This window comes from Ammospiza nelsoni, chromosome 3 (assembly GCF_027579445.1).
Source record: "Ammospiza nelsoni isolate bAmmNel1 chromosome 3, bAmmNel1.pri, whole genome shotgun sequence".
Classification (NCBI taxonomy): Eukaryota; Metazoa; Chordata; class Aves; order Passeriformes; family Passerellidae; genus Ammospiza; species Ammospiza nelsoni.
In genome coordinates this window covers 4,464,883-4,485,677 of record NC_080635.1, presented here as the reverse complement: position 1 = coordinate 4,485,677, position 20,795 = coordinate 4,464,883, and the positions used below count along the sequence as shown (strand labels likewise).

General features: G+C 41.8%; 1 protein-coding gene across 2 annotated transcripts in view; it reads left to right on the top strand.

The window, feature by feature from the left end:
• The window catches only part of EML6 (EMAP like 6), a 92,658-nt gene that overhangs the window by 50,235 nt on the left and 21,628 nt on the right, over positions 1 to 20,795 (top strand). For both annotated transcript variants that reach the window (XM_059467494.1, XM_059467495.1), the window contains exons 12-27: positions 180 to 286; positions 2,047 to 2,165; positions 3,309 to 3,495; positions 4,127 to 4,232; positions 6,979 to 7,072; positions 9,728 to 9,828; positions 11,379 to 11,581; positions 12,818 to 12,929; positions 13,584 to 13,711; positions 14,996 to 15,137; positions 16,549 to 16,701; positions 16,947 to 17,078; positions 17,912 to 18,000; positions 18,608 to 18,784; positions 18,872 to 19,073; positions 19,252 to 19,378. In XM_059467494.1, the coding sequence (XP_059323477.1) occupies positions 180 to 286; positions 2,047 to 2,165; positions 3,309 to 3,495; positions 4,127 to 4,232; positions 6,979 to 7,072; positions 9,728 to 9,828; positions 11,379 to 11,581; positions 12,818 to 12,929; positions 13,584 to 13,711; positions 14,996 to 15,137; positions 16,549 to 16,701; positions 16,947 to 17,078; positions 17,912 to 18,000; positions 18,608 to 18,784; positions 18,872 to 19,073; positions 19,252 to 19,378 (2,179 nt within the window). The remainder of the gene's footprint in view (positions 1 to 179; positions 287 to 2,046; positions 2,166 to 3,308; positions 3,496 to 4,126; positions 4,233 to 6,978; positions 7,073 to 9,727; positions 9,829 to 11,378; positions 11,582 to 12,817; positions 12,930 to 13,583; positions 13,712 to 14,995; positions 15,138 to 16,548; positions 16,702 to 16,946; positions 17,079 to 17,911; positions 18,001 to 18,607; positions 18,785 to 18,871; positions 19,074 to 19,251; positions 19,379 to 20,795) is intronic.

The window sequence follows — 20,795 nt, the reverse complement described above, 5'->3', positions numbered from 1 at the left end:
CAGAAATGAAGGCTGACACATTCAGTCAGCCCCCGTGACTTTTACAAGCTGCTTGAGCTTCCAGATTTCTTGAATACTGCTTTGCCCATAGTCTAAATTATATAAAAATGTCACATACTATTTTCCTGTGATTTTACGTGTTCAATATATAGATTTTTAAATTTTTTTTTTTTAAGCAGAGGGAGGTGTTGATTCCTACAGTGAGGAATCAGATTCAGATTTATCTGACGTGCCAGAGCTGGATTCTGACATTGAGCAGGAAGCTCAAATCAACTATGATCGCCAGGTGAGTGTGAAATAACTCCCAGGGCCAATTACCTGGCAAGTTCCCATCCCTGTTCAGCACAGAGAGGAAGTTTACTGCTGACTCATGGACTGCTCTCAGTTATTTTGATGGAATTCAGCTGATTATGCAAGCAATCTACATAAACCCTTGAGCTGGAGATGAGAATTTGAAAGGGTTTGGAGAAAAGAATTTAGAAGTGTTTTGGGGGTTGGAAGGTGATCTTTAAGGTCCCTCCCAAGCCAAACCACTCTGATTTGGACTCTGTTTACGAGTGACTAGAACCTGGTTCCAGGAGCTGTGGTCATTTTGAGTATTGCCTGTCCCCTTGTCCAGTGAGCTCTCAGCTGCAATGGGAAAGGTCAGAAATCCCTCAGAGCAGGACTGGGGTCTTGTATTGAGGGGGAAAATCACAGAATAACTTGGTTCATGTTGATTTAAGGGGTTTAATGGCTGGTGTGGGGCTGCTTTCTGGGATGTGGGAAGCTCACCTCTAATATTCCAGGCTTGAAGCAAGGGCATTCTTTATCTTTTCACCTCACTTTCTAGACTGCAATAAATTGCATAGGTCCTTCTGCCAACAGCCTCTTTCACCTGTTTATTACAGGGATCAATCATGAATGACAAATGAAACAGATTTTGCCAAATTCTCTCCTTTCCCTTCCATTCACTCCCAGTTTCACTGGAGTGCTGGTCATTCTCCTCCTCCCCTCCTCCTCCTGAATTTCCATCTTTATTCAAATCAGCCATCATCCTCCTCCACACTGTCTGTGTGTCAAAAAGGACATCTGGGTTTAAAAACTACAAGTGACAATATCATTGCAGGCAGTTCAAGAGCAATATTCCAGGCAGGTTAATGCATGGAAAACCAGGAGCATCTTTAAAATAGCATCTCTCATGGAAAATGGGAGACAGCCCCAAGCAGAAGCTGCCTTTGGCATTTTGTTAAAGGAAATAATGGACAAAAGCACAGGGAAATAAAAACATTAATCTTATTTTGAGAATTGGGGTTTGGTTTGGGTTTTTTATTTTTAATAATATGGCTGAAGCAGCAGAGAGGATTCTACATTTTGAGATGCATCAGAACATGATGCCCCAGTATTTTGTTTCACTGAGTTTGTTTCTTTCTTTTCATTTCTTCCAAAAATCCAGTGTTGCTTCTTGGAAGTCAGGTAGAATTCTGTGGGAGTGGCAATTTCATTGTCCATTTGTCCAAGAAATGTGGGCACAGAAAACAAACGCTAAAGCCGCATTTCTGCATTGAGATGGATTTTGTTTGGGGATGCTTCAAATACCTTTAGTATCTCCACAGAATTTTAGCATTTCTATAGTGTTTAAATGGAAAGTATTTTGTGTGTTTATAGATCTGTAATTATACTTTGGGGTTGTATACTTTCACCATAATCCTGAGACAGAAGCAGTTCATGCTCAGCTTTGAGCTTGGGCACTGAAGTGCAGGTGAAATTAAAAAACACATTTACATTGCTTTTCACTAAGTAACACTGGAACCTTCTGGAAAGACTCCACTCTGCTGCTGCTGCTCCAGATTGCTGTTCTGGGCCATTCAGACCAGGAGAATTCATTGTCCAGGAAACATTTATTATCATCTGAAGGCTGGGGACAATAGTGCCTGCCTCTGCATTGTAACCACTCTACATCACATTAGCATATATTAAATTTCATTATTAAAGTCACTTTCACTCACATACACAAATATTCAGAAAAGCAGAGACGTGCAGTTAACTTTAGCAATTCTTCTTTAGGTTTACAAAGAAGACCTACCTCAGCTAAAACAGCAAAGTAAAGAGAAAAACCATTCTGTGCCCTTCCTTAAGAGAGAGAGAGCACCCGAGGACAGCTTGAAGCTGCAGTTTATCCATGGGTAGGGTAACAAAAATAATATTTGCTATTTCTGATTGATTAACATTGCTGGGGTGCTCTGACAACTCTTATCAGAGCATAAGCAAAGCATTTTGTGGTGCTTACCCACAATTAATTTGTCATTTTTGCTGTGGTAATTATTAGAATATCAGGTATAGCTTTTCTGTTTTCAGTTTTGTTTTAGGATGGATGGAGCTCTGAGCAGCCTGGTGCAGTGGGGGATGTCTCTGCCTATGGCAGGAGGTGGAGCTGGAGCTGGGTGATCCATAAGGTCCCTTCCAGAACAGACCATTCCAGGATTCTCTTTGTTAAAGAACAGGGGAAGCATGTAACAGTGATAAATAATAAATCTCTGTTGAGTTTTATGAAATTACATTTTATACTTGTTGCTCATACACCTGGTGTTTCCTGGAGTCTTTGTAATAGCTGTGATTTGTTCAAATGCCTGATAGATTTCTGCTCCAATCCAATTCCTTGTGAAGCTTACCTGGACACAATTCTATGTAAAAGATACAGCCTTTTTGTGAAATCAGTGCTGATTTAGGGATTGAGTGCAAAGTAACCCTTGAGAAGATCTTCTGAGCTCGAGCTCAGAAGTATCACAGAGGAGCCTCAGGACTCCTTTCCTTTAACACACAAATCTATAGCACAGATTTCCCGAGCAGCTGTGGGGCAGCCATGAGATGTTTGATGTCTGCTGCAGGTACAGGGGCTGTGACTGCAGGAACAACCTGTTCTACTGGCAGGGGAGGTGGTTTATCACATCACCTGCCGCCAGGTGTTTGGTGTTTGCTGCGGGAACAACCTGCTGTACACCCAGGCAGGGGAGGTGGTTTATCACAACCCCTGCAGCCAGGTGTTTGTTTGGTGTTTGCTGCAGGTACAGGGGCTGTGACTGCAGGAACAACCCAGGGGAGGTGGTTTATCACAACCCCTGCAGCCAGGTGTTTGTTTGGTGTTTGCTGCAGGTACAGGGGCTGTGACTGCAGGAACAACCCAGGGGAGGTGGTTTATCACAACCCCTGCAGCCAGGTGTTTGTTTGGTGTTTGCTGCAGGTACCGGGGCTGTGACTGCAGGAACAACCCAGGGGAGGTGGTTTATCACAACCCCTGCAGCCAGGTGTTTGTGTGGTGTTTGCTGCAGGTACAGGGGCTATGACTGCAGGAACAACCTGTTCTACACCCAGGCAGGGGAGGTGGTTTATCACATCGCTGCTGTGGCCGTCGTGTACAACCGGCAGCAGCACTCGCAGCGCCTCTACCTCGGCCACGACGACGACATCCTCAGCCTCAGCATCCACCCCATCAAGGACTATGTGGCTACTGGGCAGGTGGGGAGTTCAAAGTGGCAGCAGTCATGTTTTATATAGAATTAGAAAAAAAGCCATTTTCTTTTTCCTCACATGTATTGTTTCCTCCTAAATCTGGGCAAACTGAATGTTGTTTCCTATTTCCCTGCTGAAACTGTTGGAAATGATTAAAAAACCATTCCTATATAACGTGAACACTGCCAGTCTTGTGCTATGGCCTTCAAAAGTCTTATATTTACTTTTAATCTCTCATGTAAAACACAGGAGCGGTATTTTATCTCCTTCTTAGAATGTTTTGGACTTTAATGGCTCAGTTGCAGTATTTTTGTACTGTAGGAGCTTTCAACAACTTTGCTCAGATAAAAGCTGATGGGCACTTTCCTGATATCTGGTACTGAATATGATGTATTCAGTGTATACATATTCATTCAGAAATCAGGATAAATGATACTATGAATATTCCACTGAATAGTGATAGTTTTAGAGACCATCCACTGATATTTCTCTGAATGAAAAAATAAATCCTGAAAAAGATAAAATAGGGCAAATGACAAACCTCTGTAGGGTTTTAAAGATATGATAATGCTAATTACTGTTATTGGTGTGCATTGAACTTCTATGGGCAGAGAGCCCAATTAACCCTCTGATCTAGGTTGGAAGAGATGCTGCTATCCGTGTTTGGGACACCCAGACTCTGAAATGTTTATCCTTGCTCAAAGGCCAGCACCAGAGAGGAGTGTGTGCACTGGATTTTTCAGGTGAGCCACAGCCTATGTTTATCTAAATGAGTAATTTAAAAGCAATCCTTGTGATGCAGTGTTAATTCAAACAGGTGTAAAATTGCAGCCAGTACCTATTTTACATGGAAGCTTGCTGACTTGGGATAAAAACAGTGTGTGTGGTGAAGTCAGTCATGGGCCTTTGGTCACTTGGTCAATGATTGATTTGGGTGGTGTCTAGCAGATAATACCAAGAGTGCAGTTGGAATTCTGGTCACTCTCTACATGGTGCTGTGAGAATTCTAAAGCAGGCAGGATGGTGACTCAAAGCATATGAATGAGTTGGAAATGTCACCTCTGGGCTCATCCAACTCTTTGCATTTGCTAACAATTGCCACATTTTTCAGTGAGTTTACAGAAGAAGTAAATATGACAAACAGTTGTCTGCTGTCTCTCCCACTTGTCTTTCCAAGCTGGCTGCCCTGAGCTGTCTCAGTTTTTAAGGGATAATTCCTGTGTGCAGCACTGAAGAATATCATCCATATGGTGGGGACTTAAATACTTCTGTATCTTCATAAAAGGCCTTGAAAATTCATTCTCCCTTCTCTATGAAAAAAATTAAGAGATTACTTTATCTGAACTATCCTCTACTTGATCTGATTTTTTTTTTTCAATTAAACACAGCTTATTTCATATTCTGCTCTCCAGAAATGTGGTAAGACTTCATTAGGATGCAGATCACATTTGTAAGACAAGACTATACAAAAGAAGTTTGACTTCCACAAAGATAAATCTGTGGAACTCAGTCATATTCCATTATCAGGAGAGGAGCCTGGTGTTCATCCAGGAGCTGAAATTCAGATGTGAAATTGCTGACCCACTGTGGTATATAAGCTCACTCTGAAAGGAGATAAAGTGCCAGAAGGAAGAAAAATGGATAAGGATGATTTAACTGGTATTAGACAATGTGCACAGATGTCAAAAAACTTCTTGTTAAGATCCTTAATTGAACAAACATTCCTATACTTGAAAATTCTTTGTGGTATGCATTTTTAACACCAAGTAAATTCCTGGCCAAGTAGGAATATTCTGGATCTTGGCACCCATGTGCCTGTAAAGAATAAACTGGCCAAATATTCTGTGGACATAAATCTGTAAAAAATACTGAATGTCTTTTAAAAAGTAGCAACCATTCAACATTACAGTGTTGCTTTAGGACCTGATCCTGAGAATAATGCACACACTGCATTCCTGACTGCCTTTAGCTGGGATTCTTGGCATGGGCAGGGACAGAGCTGAGCAAATGTGCACCTCCCTGCAGGATCAGGGGCTGCACTGCCCTGCCCTGTGTAGGGGATTTGCATTGTCTTAATAACAGAGCTTTCACAATCAGGTTCAGATCACACTTATGTGGAGCTTAAAGATAGAAACCTGGAGCTCCCAACCTTTTCTGGCTGTAGTTGATGAAGCAGCTGACTTTTCCCCCCAGTTCTCTCTCTAAACCATCAGCTGCTGCCCGTTTCTCAAAGCTGGGTCCTTCTTGTACAGCCCTTCTCAGGACACGGTGATTCTGAGGATCATTTCATTCCTGCAACGTTTGGCTGTGCCCTCTGTTGGCTAATTTAGCATTTATACCTTGGGATATTGTTTGGAGGCTGTAGTCCATATTAGTGCATAAACCTCCTGTTTCAAGTGCATAAAGTTTAAATTGTTGTGTTGTTTGGGGATTTTTTATATAAACTCAGTTTTGGTTTCTTGTCCTGTATTTTAACTTCTTTTCTTCCTACCTTATTCTGCTTCTTCCACTTGGTCCTGTTTCTTTCCTACTAATTCTTAAATTCCCCTTCTTCTTGCTTCTAGTAAGATCAATCATTAAAATCTGTAAGAACTTACTCAGTCCTGTGAACTCTGCAGCAGTTCTGATAGAGTAATTTCTATCAATGATTCTCTTTTTCCTCTTGAAGTCAAATATGCCCAAGCTGAGTCCTTCACACCATTCATTTCTGTGAGAAGCCCATTCCCAGATCAGTATTTTTGTTCAGCCCCTACCCAGCTCTGCTCCCTCCAGCTGTGACTTTTGTGCAGTTAAAAAAGCCAGGCAGGTGATCAGCTCCTCCTGCACCCTATAAATTGTCTTATCATTGGCTGCAGTAATCATGGCTTAGTTTTATAAACTTTGTAGAATGTCAGCACAGAAGTTTGTCTCTAAAACTTTGTTAGAGATGGTTGTGTTTATCATTATTTTATACATGTGGCAAGAGTGCCTGGGTACTGTTGAATTATGGATGGTTTTCTCTTCTGGCTTTCCTTGCTCTCATTATCAGTCCTGCTGTGTCTTTCCTGCAGTGAAAGTGAAGATAGCCAGCAGTTATTTTTAGCCTTAAAATTTTATATTGTATTTATAGTTTCATCACCCTGCCTATGAACATTTCATACACTGGTAAATCTCTGCACCATTTCATGCAAAGAAAAGAAGCATTATCTATCAGAAATATTTCAAATAAAATGCAACGTGAGTTTAGGGTGCTTGAGCTTTATGAATTGAATTTCATTGCCTTGTTTGATCTTCCCTGTTTTCCTTGTACTTACACATAGGAATGCTTTATGTCTGCCTTAGGGAAAAGATCTGAACTCCAATTTCTCAAACTTAATTTGGGAGGGTTTTTTGCTTCATTTATAATATCACATTAGAAATTCAGTTTGCAATGTGATTGTTGGTTCATTGCCCGTTACATTTTCAGCTAAAGCCTCAGCCCCTTTAACACTCAGTATTGCTTCTGTGCAGCTGATGGGAAATGTTTGGCATCTGTGGGGCTGGATGATAACCATGCCATTGTGTTCTGGGACTGGAAAAAGGGAGAAAAGCTGGCAACAACCAGGTAAGGATACCCACAGGTTAAAATCCCCTCTGATTGCTGTTTTTTCTGATTAGCATCGTTCACATTTTTCCTATGAACAAAGAAATAAAGCAGAACTCCCCTCTGAAAGCAGGATGGTGTTTCAGAGCAACATACCCAGATTAAAAACCTGGGGATGCACAGACCAGTGTTTGGAAATTGTGTGAACTATTTCTGTCAGGAGTTCTTATCCTTTCTGTTGGGAGAGCCACATTGGCACTGTGGTTTGTTTCAGGTTTTTCAAGTGAAGTTTAATATTTTCTTTCAGTTTTTGTGTCCTGGCTTAGGGCAGAAGTCACCAGAGGTGTCGTTTCCTTTATGTGTTCAATGATGTGCTGGGTTCCATCAATCACCAGATCACTTTCTAAAAAGAAAAAAGAGTTCTCTCTATTCTTTATAAGTATTTCAGTCACTGCTGATCCAGCCTTCCTTCTGAGCCAGCTTTTTCTGAGTTATTTGCTCTTCCAATTGCCAATGGAAAGCTCAGCTGCTAACCTGACAGTGAAGAGTCCTTTGTGTTTTCTGAAGGGAGCAGTGCTGGGAAGAGAATTGGATTAAAGTGGCATGTTTGCTGTTTTGTACTCAACTGCTGGATTGCAACAATAGTTACTCAGTGTAGGAAAATCAAACTGTCTGAGAACCTGGTTTCTGTCTCAGCCTTGGACAAAATAAGTGTGCCCCTGGTCACCAGGACTGAGCAGAATTCCTGTGAGAGTGGATGTATGGGCCAGAAAGGCAAGGAGAGAATTCCATGTGCTCTCTGCAACCATGTAATGTAGCACTGCTCAGTAGAAATTGTTAGTATAGCTGCAAAAAAGTGCCTGTGAAAGGTAATTTACTTTAATTACTGTATGGTGACATGTTGCAGAAGAAATGAGATTTTCTGGTGGCAGCAGTCTCTGTTAGTAGTGTACCATTAGTGAAGAAATCAGTGTTTCACTCCATGTGTGTGTACCACCGTCTGTTAGCTATACAATTTCATCTCAGACATCCAGTTTATTAGGCAGTGAGGGTTTAAATCCTGTCTAAAATCTGTGCTGGAGGCTTTGCTTAGCAACAGCCCTGGCTGTGCTGTGAAACGTGACATTTTCCTGGGCTTTGCAATCCCAGTTCTGCTGTCCCCAGACAGATTGTGCTTGACTTGCAAGCAAAGAAATACTTTCTGTATTGCCACGCTGACCTTTAAGCTTTTAAAAACAAGATAATGATAAGCTGTGTCACTACCTGGGGCTGCTGCTCCCAGGACAGATAAAACATGGAGCACTTGGGTTCTTTTCACCATGTAATGCTGCATGTACCCAGTGCATCTATCATTGCTCATCTGTTATCTTCAAAATATGCAGGGTCCTCACAGAGAGCAGAAAAATGAATGTATCTTCTAAAACCTTGCAGTTTAAACCGTTGTTTAAATTTTAGCAGTGCCTAAATGCAACTCCCCTGTTCTGGTGAGCGCAGGAGGACAAAGAGACACAAAAGCCCTCATGTGGCCTTTGCACACAAGAATGAAAGAGCATCTCCTTACAATCATATGGACCCATATAAACCTGGAAAATGGGTGTCCATTCACCATATACAGACACTTATGTTTATTCTGCAGTTAGATTTACTTTTGTGAATGTTCTTTTTGCTTTATCACTCTAGGCTGATTTATTTCAGCATGACTTCTCAGGTTTTTGGTTTTTTTTTTTTTTTTTTGTTGCAACATTAAGAACACTCTTATTTATTTTCTTTAATTGTTTCAGAGCTAAATATGCAGCTTGTTTCCCTGTCCTGGCTCTCCTACCTCCTGTCTAATTCCATTAAAGTCCTTGTTGAGTAAGTGGGAGCCAAACACCTCAGCACTGCAGGATGATGTGCTGCAGATGTCAGGGGTGGCCAGGACTGGTTTGCATCCAGACATTCCCACTAAAATGGAATACTGACCCTCAGAGGGGTGTCAGAACCATGTGATTTTCTATATCTGCTGAGCCTGTCAGGAAAAAGTGACTTAATCCTAGCACAAACCTGCAGATTACAGTGAAAAGCTCATGCTTCCTGCTTTGGGGGTTTATAAAACACTGACATGGATTTAATTAATGCTTTACACCTGGGAATAATTTTTCCTTTGATAAGACCCAAGCTTGTAAATTCCCATAAATACATCAACAAGCATAACTTTAGTTACCCAAGAACTAAACCTGGAGGTGAATGTGCTGCTGAGTGAACTGCTACAATTTTATAATTCATGATTTTGTTTTCTGTCTTGAAGCCCACAGATTAAACACTTCCTCAATTTTCCTGTCAGACTATCTTTTAATATTTATTGAGTTCTCATGCACTTAAATACTTATCTTGACCTTTATGTCTTCTCTTAATTGCCTTGACCTTTATTGCCTGCTCCTTTGTTATGACTTAAATGAACTGAAATTCAGTGGGAGAGGATTTTTATTCCCCACATTTCTGTAGTCCCCACATGGTGTGTGCTCAAATTCTCCTGCCAGCTCCATGAGGCAAATCCCAGAACTAAACCCTTGCAGATTAGAAATATGGCTCTCTACTTTTTGCTAGATGGGGAAATGATTTATATCAATGATTCAATTAGTTTGAAATCTTAAGTCATCTTTTGCCAGACTTTTAAAATGTCTACTTCTATTGCAGGGGCCATAAAGATAAAATATTTGTAGTGAAATGTAATCCACATCATGTGGACAGACTTGTCACAGTTGGGATGAAGCACATCAAATTTTGGCAGCAAACAGGTACTGTATTGAGTATTTTATATTTTATTAATATGGGAATTTGTGAACATTTTTAATACAGGAACATCATATTCCCGGTTTAAGAATTTGTTTTATTAGTTAAGCACTTTTCCAGTTACCAAAATATTAAAGGGGTTAAAACCCACCTCTGAGTCAGCAAATGTCATAATATTCCTTCCTCCTTGGAAAGAATTTCCAGCTAATTGTGTTTAGATTCTAATCATAATATTAAGACATTCTCCTAAGCAAGCATCCTTGGCTCCCAGAAAATCAGCTTCTGATTGAGGATATTTTTTATTCAGGACTGGATTTTTTGCTCTTCATTACTTTTTAGATGTGTACACATGATACAAGTGCTCAGAACAACTCAAAATTAGGTCATTTTAAGAGCTTCCTACACTTCATACCATAGTTTAAGCATTCAAGTGGTTCAGGTGCTCTCAGATAAATAATTATTTTTTCTGCTTTTTTTTAGTCTTTAGGTTATTTTTGCAGTGATCACGTAGATTTGCATTGCTGTTTGCCAAGTTCCATGGTGGGAATGTGCATTAAGCAGCATCTTGCTCCAAGAACAGTCTCTTTGCAATAAAAATGGTGATTTTTAATTCAGATTTGCTCAATGGAGTGGGGAGTTAGTGTGGTGTCAGCTGTCAAGCCCACAGTGCCTTGACACAAGGCCACCTTTACAAATGATATTTTGTAATTTATGTGTGTTTTTGTCCAAGCATTGATTCATGGCCTCATGGTTGCTTCTGCTTTCTGACCCAAAGCAAGGCTGTGGTGATTTGGAGGAACAGACCCTGCCATTTATTCTGCAACCTGCTGCCAAAAGCTCAGGGTGCCAGGGGACAGCTAAACCAATCTGCTTGGGGTCACCTCTGCAGAGAAGCAGCATGGCAGAAGCTGCTGTGGGCAAAAACCACCCTGCCAGGCTGTGCTGGTGTTCACAGGGGTCTGAGGGTGAGGGAAGAGACGAGGATCTGACTCCATGTTTCAGAAGGCTGATTTATTGTTTTATTATATATGTTATATTAAAACTATACTAAAAGAATGGAAGAAAGGATTTCATCAGAAGGCTGGCTAAGAATAGAAAAAGAAGAATGATAACAAAGGCTTGTGTCTCAGACAGAGAGTCCGAGCCAGCTGACTGTGATTGGCCATTAATTAGAAACAACCACATGGGCCAATCCCAGATGCACCTGTTGCATTCCACAGCAGCAGATAATCAATGTTTGCATTTTGTTCCTGAGGCCTCTCAGCTTCTCAGGAGGAAAAATCCTAAAGAAAGGATTTTTCAGAAGATATCATGGCTACACCAGACCTTGCAGTAGTTGGTTTTGCACAATTCCTCACCAAATTTATCTCCTGCTGGGGAAGGCAGTCTGAAGGCCTGAGGCTGATCTGCTCCAGAGCTGTCACTGCTGGGTTCACTTTCTTTGGTTGTGCTTTTTCCTTCTGCATTTTCATTATCAGGCAGCCCCAGGAGATCTTGGGGTCAAACATTTGTCCTGTACAGCCCAAGCAGAGCAAGGCCTGTGCTGCTGTTGCAGGTGGAGGCTTCACCTCCAAGCGGGGCACGTTTGGGAGCGTGGGGAAGCTGGAGACCATGATGAGCGTCTCGTACGGGCGCGGGGAGGAGCTGGTGTTCTCTGGGGCTGCCACTGGGGACATCTACATCTGGAAGGAGACCCTGCTGCTGAGGACAGTGAAGGCCCATGATGGACCTGTGTTTGCCATGCATGCACTGGACAAGGTATCTGTCACCTTCCTTCACCTGGATTTTTGTGGCACCCATGGATTTTAGAGGTGTTTGCGGTTAAACAAAGCCAATAGGAATGAGCTCTGTTATTTGATACACCTGGATTTGTAAGCACCTTCTTCCATGTGCTGGTACCTGACCAGCAGCTTTCTGACCTCTAAAAATTCAAAATTTATTTCTCACTCTGCTCAAGAGTGTGGTTTTCATGTTTGTGCAAACCACAGGGAGTAATGGGTAACACTCATTGCCTCTTCAAGCTGATCCCAAAAACATTTGTGCATTACCAGTTTCCAAAATATGAAACATGATCTTTTAATAATATTATCATGATCTTTTAATAATATTATCATTGTGTCTTAGTCAAGATGGCAGATAACATCTTGATTAAGACTCAGAACCCAAAGGTTTTGGGTTTTGAGTTAACTATTCCAGATAACAAAAGAATTCTCTTTCAGTTGCATCAATACATCCATAAAAGAAATTATGGCAAAATATCTGCATCACACAAACGAGCTAAAGACAAAGTTTTGCCCCTGGCAATTTGAAGATAATGTTGATAATGGAATATCCTTTTTGAGGTTATGGTTTCAACTGTAGAAGTAAAAGATGAGAAGAATGTTAGCTATTAACATTTTTATATATCAAGGTCAATTAAGATCCCTGTGGCTCAATCCTTTCTGGCCCTAATTGATTGTTCCCAGCTTTCCTATCAATTTTTCTGTTTGATCTTGGCACTGAACATTCTCTTCACTTAGATTTTTGTTGGTTAGTTATTTATGCTCTTCTGCATTCACTTGGCCCAGATAATCTACCCAGGGAATTAATGAGAGAATCGGTCCCTGATGCATTATTAGAACTTGGGCTGAAGCATCTGTTAAGTCAATTGAATTTGGAACAACTTGAGAAGCTGTTTCTGCCAGCCATTGCCTCTTCCAAGGGTAAATCACATTTTCCCATCCCTTGTTCCCACATGCAGGCAAATGTCCTGGTCCAGCATTCCTGTTTACAGCAGTGTGTGCTCCATGTGGTTGCAAATCTTTATTACCCTAGAAAAGCAACTCCACATCTTGTCCACTTGAATTTTTCCCTCATAGGTACAGACTCCAGTATTTTTAGTTTGACACATGAATAAAAAGCAGGGGAGGCTTTATTGTGCCTTTGGCCATGTCCTTTTGAATCTCTCCCATGAGTGCTGACATTTTTGTGTGTTCTGCTCCTGTGCCTGTGCAGGGCTTTGTGACGGGTGGAAAAGATGGAATTGTGGCCCTTTGGGATGACATGTTTGAGAGGTGTCTGAAGACATATGCTATCAAAAGAGCAGCACTCTCTGCTAGTTCTAAAGGTATTGGCTTCCAGTGTGTTCCAGTAAGGGCTGTGTGCATGGAGGGTGGTAAATGGCAGTAAAATGGGTGGGGACTGGGTGTCACAGCTTACCAGAAGCCAAAGGGAACAGCAACACACACCTTACTCTGTGCTGGAATGTTCTGGCTTGATCCACAGAAGAGGTATTTCTTGTATTCCTTGTCATTTATAATTTGTTCTGTTATTCCCTCCTCTCTTTCATGGCATTGGGTTTTGTTTTCATTGGTGAAATGATTTTAAGAAGAAAAGTCCCCAACCTTGAGTATGGCAGTTCCAAAGTCAGTCCGGTTTCCTTGGCTGGCCACATTCCCTGTGATGTGGAAAGACCTGTTAAATTCCCCAGGCCTCAGTGTGGAACTCTGGAAAGGGATATTCATATGGAATCCCAGCATTACTCTGAGGTGCTGGAACTCCCTCAGTCCCTGCCACTGTTCAAGCAGTGAAGTATCAGTCACTGTATTGCCACAGTACAGACAAACTCCCCTCCCTGCATTACTAAGGAATCCATGGATTATCTGGCAGTTTGATCAGGCAGTTTTATCTCATGCTCATGATTTTGAACAGATTTGAATTACATATAAACTGCAAGGGGTATGAAATTTTAAAAAACAATTTTAAATCTGGCATTCTTCAGGTTTGCTTTTAGAGGACAACCCCTCCATCCGAGCCATCAGCCTGGGACATGGGCACATCCTGGTAGGAACTAAAAATGGAGAAATCCTTGAAATTGATAAAAGTGGGCCTATGACTCTGCTTGTTCAGGTACTGTATGGATCTGCCATAGCAAACTATTTCCTGTATTTTTATGAAATGCTGGTTCTTTGGTGTTCTTTTTTCAGTAAATTTTGATCACATGAAGTAATCCTTCAAATTTGTCTTGCCTGCATGGCTGCATATCCAAGATGTGTGAGGTTGTGTTTTATAAAACATTGAACTCATCCACTAATGCAGATTGAAAGCAGTAAGAAATTATTTAACCTTGATATGCAGTGCCAGCAAACTGTGTGCAAGCTGGAAAAAAGCAGGAAGAGTGATTAACAGCTTGGAAAACTGAGAATCTGAGGCAAGATTAAGACAAAATATTATGTGTGTTTTGGGCAAACAAGGATCTTATAAAGGATATAAAGTTTGAGGATTAGCCAATATTAGGATTTCAGGATAAAGTCCTGTTTGGGGTGTAACTATTCCCTATTAATCTCAAGTTTGGAAAGGAGAGTATTGGAAGAGCAGGAATTACAGCCAGGAATAGTGGAGGGGAGTATGGAAGAGTGTTTCAGACACTTGTTGGGGGGACAGAGCAGATGTTCAGGTCTTTTGGAATGTGGAAAGCTTTGGAGAGAGGAGATGGTGAAGGCTTTATGTGGAAGCCTAGGGCACAGGGAATATTTCCCTGTCTGCTCTGGGGTGCCCTGACCCCCAGGGCAGCACTGACTTTGACCCTCATTCATGGAGACAGTTTCCTAGACTTCAAGATAGAATAGAATCCACAAAAGTGTGAAATAGATTATAGAGAGCAGTGTAGGTGTGTCACTTGGGTGGGAAATTTAGGTTTTGGGATTTTTAGTGTGTTGTGGGTGGAAGCAAGATGGAGGGCACAGGGTGGGTGTCATCCTGGGTTTCTTCTTCCTCCTTCTCCCTGGGTTTGGGTGGCATTTTGTGATTGGGCAGAAAAGTCCCCATTGCAGCTCTTTGGGATCAGCTATTGGTTAAAAGGGAAATAATCCAGGTGTCAGTTCTTAATGGGATAGTTCAGTCTTAAAAGACCTTGGAACAAGAGATTGTTGGCCATTTTGTGCCTTCTAATGAAAAGCTGCCCAACTCACAGCAGTGAGACTGTTTTAGTGATAAGAAATAATAAACACCTGAGTGTGAACATGAAATACTGTCTCAAGTGTTTTCAGTCCAGACCCAGAGAAACCAACAACTGGTACCTCCACAGCTTTACTGCCTGGGACTTGCAAAATGAGGCAGGGCAAGGTCAGCCCCTATTGCACAGCCCCACAGGCATTATTATTATTTCCTCTCGTGTGGAATGCTTTCCTGCAGGGCCACATGGAGGGGGAAGTGTGGGGCCTGGCAGCTCATCCTCTCCTGCCCGTGTGCGCCACGGTGAGCGACGACAAAACGCTGCGAATCTGGGAGCTCTCAGCACAGCACCGCATGCTGGCAGTGAGGAAACTCAAAAAAGGTAACTCTGCCTTGGCCTGGGCATCCAGGGATCCCCTGCTCCTGGAGCAGCTCCCTCTCTGCCTCTGGGGCACTTAATTAATTGCCTAGGCAAAGGACACGGTCGTTAAGAAATTGGGAACGCAGGAAATAAATTGGCTTTGGCATGTGTCAAGTCAGTGCAAAGGGAAGGAAGAAAAAGGACTGTAATCTATTGTAATGAATAATAATAAAATGAACCTCAGTATCTTTTCCCCCAGTTTCAAGGGGAATGAGTTGACCTCAGAATCACTTTCCTCCCTAGGAATGCTTAAGGCCAGTATGTTGCTGACATAAAAGAATTTCCTTATAAAGACCAAAGTACAATTTCCTGCATGTTGAGTGTGACAGTGTTCACAGGGGTCCAGGGGTGAGGTCAGAGACAAGGATCCGACTCCATGTTTCAGAAGGCTGATTTATTATTTTATGATATATATTATATTAAAACTATACTAAAAGAATAGAAGAAAGGATTTCATCAGAAGGCTGGCTAAGAACAGAAAAAGAAAGAATGGTAACAAAGGCTTGTGTCTCAGACAGAGAGTCCGAGCCAGCTGACTGTGATTGGCCATTAATTAGAAACAACCACATGAGACCAATCCCAGATGCACCTGTTGCATTCCACAGCAGCAGATAATCAATGTTTGCATTTTGTTCCTGAGGCCTCTGAGCTTCTCAGGAGGAAAAATCCTGAGGAAAGGATTTTTCAGAAACTATCTAGAGTTTCAGAAACTGGCTACAGTTGAGCACAGTCATATTTTGCTGTCAATATGATCTTTACCTGTTAAAACAACTTCTCAAAAATTAACACTTTTTCTGCCCTCTCCTCTGTACAAAATTAGATAAGCTATGTTGAAATTTTGTCTTCTCAAAATCACTCTTATTTTATTAATTCGTTGATACCTCAGAAAATTTTAAATTGTTCATTTTCAGTGACAAATCTGGAGCACAAGAACCCTTAACTGGCTGGGGGAAAACAGAGTTAAATATTTTGGAGAGGTGAACTTGGGAATGGATGAGGGTAGCTGTAGGAGAGTGTGTCAGGAATAATGCTGAGGCAGAGATACACTGCCTTTAATGAATCTTTGAATTTTCCATCCGGATTTCCTTTCTCTATGTGTTTTGGGTGGGGTTTTTTGTTTTGTTTCTGTCATTGGTGTGTTTAGAATGTGGCTGGAAGATGGTATTTACAATAAACCTGTTTCTAAAGGGATTAAATCCTTGTTGCCAACCCTGTAACGAAGCATCCATCACACCCCTCTGTAACATATCTTCCTCAAGAGATAACAAATCCGTTTTAAAATCACATACTTGCTGTAGAAAGAAACCTTTCAGTTGCAGTTCGTTGTTGGTTTCCTCAGTTATGACAGGCTCATTTCCGTGTGCCTCCTCAGGCGGGCGCTGCTGTGCCTTCTCTCCGGACGGGAAGGCGCTGGCGGTCGGGCTGAACGACGGCAGCTTCCTGGTGGTGAACGCCGACACTGTGGAGGACATGGTCTCCTTCCACCACAGGAAGGAGATGATCTCGGATATAAAGTTTTCACGAGGTACAACCACATGATAAAGTGGAAGAGGAGAGTTTATCCTGCAGTTTGTTTCTCTTGTCTAGGCAAGGTTGAATGTCCCAAAGGAAGATTGGCTTTGTGTGTGCTCCATGCATTAAATACTCCACAATTCCATGTGGCTGCCCTAGAACAGGCCCACCCTGCCTGGTGAATTCACTGCAGTGGTGAAAACCACACCAGTATCAGTTAATTTACCCTTTAATAACCTCGGTGTCTCCTCCTTGCAGAATCAGGGAAGTACCTGGCTGTGGCTTCCCACGATAACTTTGTGGATATTTACAACGTCCTGACCAGCAAGAGGGTTGGCATTTGCAAAGGTGCCTCCAGCTACATCACCCACATCGACTGGGACTCCAGAGGTAAAGTGTTGGCCAGGGATACAGACCGGAAATGCCCATAAAGTGGAATAGCAGGAAACTGCTCCCCTCCAGTTCTTGAGATCAACCACTGATGCAAATGCTGTTTCCCCACGGAGCGCTGCATGGATCCAGTGCAATTACATTTGTTGGTATCCAATTTCCTTTCCTTGCTGAGCTCTGCATGGCAATCCCTGCAAGAAGCTGGAGCCTGATGGTCCCAGCTAATTAAGTCCAGCAGGATCCATAATGAGCTCATGCCAGTGAGCCTTCCCAGAGCAGCTGGGATCTGTGTGGGGCCCCCTGTGTGCCTGGGCTCTGTCCCTGCTCTTGGCCAGCCCCAAAACGTGGTGTGGGCCAGGGGCAGCAACCACAGCATCTCTGTGGGCACAGCAAACTTCCCATCCCAGGACAGCTCAGAGTGGAGCCTCACTGGGGAGTGCAGGAGGGATGGGAGCTGGCAAAGGTTCCACTTTTGCCAAAGCTGCCTTGTAAAATTATTAGGAAAATTAATAACACATCCATTTTTTTTTGACCTCCATTAGTGTGATGGGGAAATAAAGCAAAATATTCCCTATCAGCAGAAACTGATTTGCTGTGCAACAGCAACTTCTTAAGGATATTGGATGATATTTAAAATATTACTTCTGCATTATTCAGAGTATAGGACCCTTACAAGAGTGATTTCAAGCCTCTGTGTTACTTTGGCTATGAATAACTCTCTAGAAGATAATTTCTTAATTTACCCCCAGAAATCTCTTCACTCAGTCAAAAGAAAGTTTGTAGTTGTCACAATAATTATTAAGATTCATAACAAACTCTTCTTTTGTATCCAGGAAAGCTATTGCAAGTCAATTCTGGTGCCAAAGAACAATTATTTTTTGAAGCACCAAGGGGGAAAAGACATATTATAAGAATTGCTGAGGTATGAATATTGGGCTGGATTATTTTTACTTTGAAAATTAAAGAATTGTCTTCATATGGTGTATTTTTCATTTTATAATGCTTTATTTACAATGGTTAGAATTAGAATTACTTAGTAATTCCACAGTGTCTTTCCTAGCACTTGTAAATGGCAGAATGTGCAGGTTTCTGCTTGTATCTCTAAATTTATTTTTGTTTATTTATTAGAAGCCATTTGCCATAATCCCCTTCTCAAAGCCACCTGGTTTTGCACATGGGCTATAAACCACCTTCAAACAGCAGGATCTGGCTTTTCATCAAGCTGATTATTTGTGACAGTAATTTTACATGACTAGAAAATTGCCAGTGTTTAGCACCTCTGAAAATCTTCAGGGAGATTTGTATCCAAATCATGCTCTGCTTGGAAAAATGGGAATGTTTAAAGTGTTAATGAAGTTAAAGTTTGATGAAGATACACAATTTGTATTAACAAGCTGGAACAGCACAATTTCTTAAGACCTAAAAGTATTAAAATTAAAATGTCAAACATAGAAAACGATACACATGAAATTAGCATGTTTTTGGTATGTTTAAAGTAAGCAGCCTTCTTTGGGGGAATTTTACTGCAGATAGAGAAGATTGAATGGGACACCTGGACATGTGTGCTGGGTCCCACCTGTGAGGGGATCTGGCCCATGCACAGTGATGTCACCGTTGTCAACGCTGCCAGTCTCACCAAGGACAGGACCCTGCTGGCCACGGGAGACGATTTTGGGTTTGTGAAGCTCTTTTCCTACCCAGTGAAGGTAAGAAGTGTGTGGGCTTCAGTGCTGGGAGAGGGAAGGAAGGAAGGAAGGATTGCTGGGTGCCAGTGGGGGTGTTGTGTGCTGCAGGGCCAGCATGCCAGGTTCAAGAAGTACGTGGGGCACAGTGCCCAGGTGACCAACGTGCAGTGGCTGCACAACGACTCCGTGCTCCTCACCGTGGGCGGCGCCGACACCGCCCTCATGATCTGGACCAGGGAGTTCCTGGGCATCCAGGAGAGCAAGCTGGTGGACAGTGAAGAATCAGACACAGATGCAGAAGAAGATGGAGGTAAAGAGGATTTCATTCTTCCTTGCCTCAACCAGAGATTCACACATGCATTTAACTTGCTAAATTTCAGTGTAAGGAGAGCTTGGTAGGATTTGTTCCCTTCCTTTCATTGTTGTTCTCTCCTGTCCCACTATGAAACGAGGGTAGCTTGTTTTATTTCATGTTTTGTTTTTCTAAGGTTATGACAGTGATGTTGCAAGAGAAAAAGCAATTGACTACACCACTAAGATCTATGCAGTGAGCATCCGAGAAATGGAAGGCACAAAACCCCATCAGCAGCTGAAGGAGGTTTCAGTGGAAGAGAGGTATGTCCCACAAAGGCTTTTGCTTCCATGTGTGCCCTTTTGCACATCTCTTTTCATTTACCTAAAATTAGTCCTTAGAAATAAGACAGGAATTTTAAAATTCACCAGATGACATTTAAAATGGTGTTCACACAGTACAACATGTTTATGTGAAGGAGGAAAATACGTGTATATGACACATCTCTGAGTGTTGTGTTCTCTTTTGCTGTGCACATGAGCATTTATATTCTCTCCTAACCAGTGTGTGTCTGCAGCAGAGCACTTGTGGTAGTGGTGAGCTTGTAAATATTTTGTGGTTAAGGCTTTGGGTGTTGCTTTTATTAAAAGATTTTCAGTCACTTGTAATTGTGTTGGGTTGTCACTGTTAAAGCTGGAATTTCCCATGGCACACACAGGCCTTAGGCTGAAATATTATAAAAAATTAGCTGGAAGGGGAGCAGTGTTGGAGAGATCAAAGAAAAGAGGTAAGAGCTAAGAGCAGAGGGTGAGTCCAGTGAAACACAGACCTAAAGGAGGGGATGCTGAAACCTGATGGGACAGAACAGGAGCATCTATAACCAGTAAATAATTCCCCCTCAAAATCTGGAGCAGTAAATCCCTACCTGTGAATCCAGCTGGTGACTCAGCTGTGAATCCATTTTGTCTCTTTTGATAGAGAATTTTCTTAGAAATGATCATTTTTTATCAGGAGTTTCCCTGCCCTTGCCCCCCTCTGGGCACTGACACCAAGGACTGCTGTGGGTTAACCCACAGAAAGATTTTCAGCTCAGCTCTGTTATTGCAAGAGACAAAATGGAGTTAATAATACTTCCTAATCTCATGTAAGCCTTGGAGAAAATGAGTTTCTCATTTTTGAAGCTCTCAAAGAATGCAGTGCTGAACATGTTGAACAGAAAGTAATTAATCATTTTTGCTCAGTAAATGTGCAAAACAGGAGAATTGGGTGTGAAATGTGGGGTATGAACAATAAGAAGAAAAATGTTGCACCCATTTTGTTTCATCACAATGTTTTAACAATACCATGCAGGAAGAGGATCAGTGATTTTTGCAGTGAACCATTTTGTTGGACCATAACCTTCTCTTTTTCCATTTCTTTTAAGAATATCTCTTTTTCTCAAATAAGGAATTTGTTCCTCCATCTTTCTACAAAAAGGCATAGTGTATCATCTGGTAAACATAAATGTTTGCAAATTGAGTTTAAAAAACGAAAATTGTTATTTTATTTCGGGTGAATTGCTAAATTGTTACAGGAATACTAAGTGGCATTGGTACAAATGTGCTGCACCAGAAACATTTGTACTGCCCAGCTGTTTTATTCTGCTGTGATGATGCTGTGTTATCAACAGTTTTGTACTTTGTTTTAATCTAGGTTAAAAATAAACCCTTATCACTCTCCTTCCCATCTTTTCTGCTCGAG